General features: G+C 43.9%; 1 protein-coding gene across 2 annotated transcripts in view; it reads right to left on the bottom strand.

Annotated features, from left to right (window-relative positions):
- Positions 1 to 1,254, bottom strand: part of LOC147450471 (pentatricopeptide repeat-containing protein At2g33680-like) — a 3,571-nt gene extending 2,317 nt beyond the window's left edge. Inside the window, exons 1-2 of one of the 2 annotated variants that reach the window (XM_086519702.1) lie at positions 1,068 to 1,208; positions 1 to 909 (exon numbers count right to left, since the gene is read on the bottom strand). The exon at positions 1 to 909 is cut by the window's left edge and continues 2,317 nt beyond it. In XM_086519702.1, coding sequence (XP_086375828.1) covers positions 1 to 647 — 647 coding nt within the window. In that variant the 5' untranslated portion in view covers positions 648 to 909; positions 1,068 to 1,208. The other variant, XM_086519701.1, reaches the window with a different exon arrangement.
- Positions 1,255 to 1,587: the final 333 nt, after the last annotated feature.

Here is a 1,587-nt window from a genome sequence, read left to right as displayed (position 1 = left end):
ACATAGGCGCCTACTATGGTGGTCCTGGTAACAATATTTCTCTCTGGCATGCAGTCAAAGACTCTATAAGCATCCTTTAGTCCTGTGCACCTGCTGTACATACTTATAAGAGCATTTGCAACCGCCACTCTAAAGTTATTTTGGCTATGGATACTGCAAGCATGCATACACTTCCCTAGAGGTAGCGTGTTGGCGCCCATGCAAAGAGAAATTACAAAGATGAAGGTCTCCTCACTTGGTAACATTCCTTCTTCCAGCATTCGGCTGTAAAGCTCAATTGTGCCATTACAACCAGGACAACTTGCAAGAATCACATTCCAAGCAAAGGAACTTCGCTCACGCATTTCACAAAATATCCTCCAAGCATCTTCCTTACGGCCTATTTGTGCAAAGAAGTAAAGTAAAGCAGCTTGAATAGTGGCATTAGACTTGAATTCACTACCAAATATCCGAGAAAGAATATGGGTGGTTTCACCTGTGATTCCATGGCTCGCGCACGAATCAATAATAACGACATAGGTTATCCTTGTGGGTAGCACCGCTTGATGTTGCTGTTGGTAGAACAGACAAAGAGCCTCATCGTGGAGCTTACGTTGTGCATAAGCTCCGATGAGAGTGTCCCAAGAGAAGGAATCACGCTCGCACATCGTGTCAAAAATAATCTGGGCTCCAATGATGTTGCCACACTTGGCATATGTATTAATTAGAGCATTCCTAACAATAATATCAGATTGGTGTAGCCCACTTAGAATACAAGTATGGATTCTCTGAGTTTCACCCAAATCAGCGAGGTTGACACACGACGAGAGGAGACTGACATATGTAAACTTGTCTGCTAAACAAGACTCTGCAAGGATTTGATGGAGACATAGTAAAGCCTCTGCATCTTGACCTTGACTTGTATATGACCTGATCATCAAGTTCCATGAGAAAGTGCTGTGCACATGCAAGCTGAAAAAGATCGAACATGCATCCGTAATTGCGTCACATTTCAAGTACATCTCAACAAGGACAACCCCAATATATTTATCAGTCTCCATTTGATTACAGCAAAGGACATGATGAACCTGCTTGCCAAGGCACAGAGCTTTATCTCGGCCACACAATCGCAATAGATATGCCGCGCACATGGAGACGTTCAGCCAAGCGTTCGGCGAAAAAGGGTCTCACGAGTAGCAGGGCATTGCCTCCTCATTGCTTCAGCTCAAGGCTACGTATGGATTCCCTCCTCAGTCGCGCCTGCGGACATGCTCAAATCCGTTTAAATGGAGAGTCTTGTAAAAAAAACACTTAGGCTTGGTTGGTTGAATCTTTGTTCTTGGGTCATGGGTTCAAAGGCGGCCAAGCGACCTCGGCGCTCATAAACACATTCGTATCCATTTGCACGGGTTGTGTGCGATTTGCTACAAAAAAAAAAAGCGTTCAGGCTCCATGTGTCTGGAAAGGAGAACGTGTGTCTTGATTGCCCTTCAATACTTTGAACTAGTTTTGCACGGAAGCATCATAGGGAAGGGGAGGAGAGAGTGATGAACATATGTTAAATAATCATGATATCTCAATATACGCTATAGAAAAATGTACTTAAGT

Source organism: Adiantum capillus-veneris, chromosome 9, assembly GCF_014529385.1.
Source record: "Adiantum capillus-veneris isolate H3 chromosome 9, ASM1452938v2, whole genome shotgun sequence".
Classification (NCBI taxonomy): domain Eukaryota; kingdom Viridiplantae; phylum Streptophyta; class Polypodiopsida; order Polypodiales; family Pteridaceae; genus Adiantum; species Adiantum capillus-veneris.
Note: the sequence above shows the minus strand (reverse complement) of the source record. Positions and strands in the feature narration are given on the sequence as shown.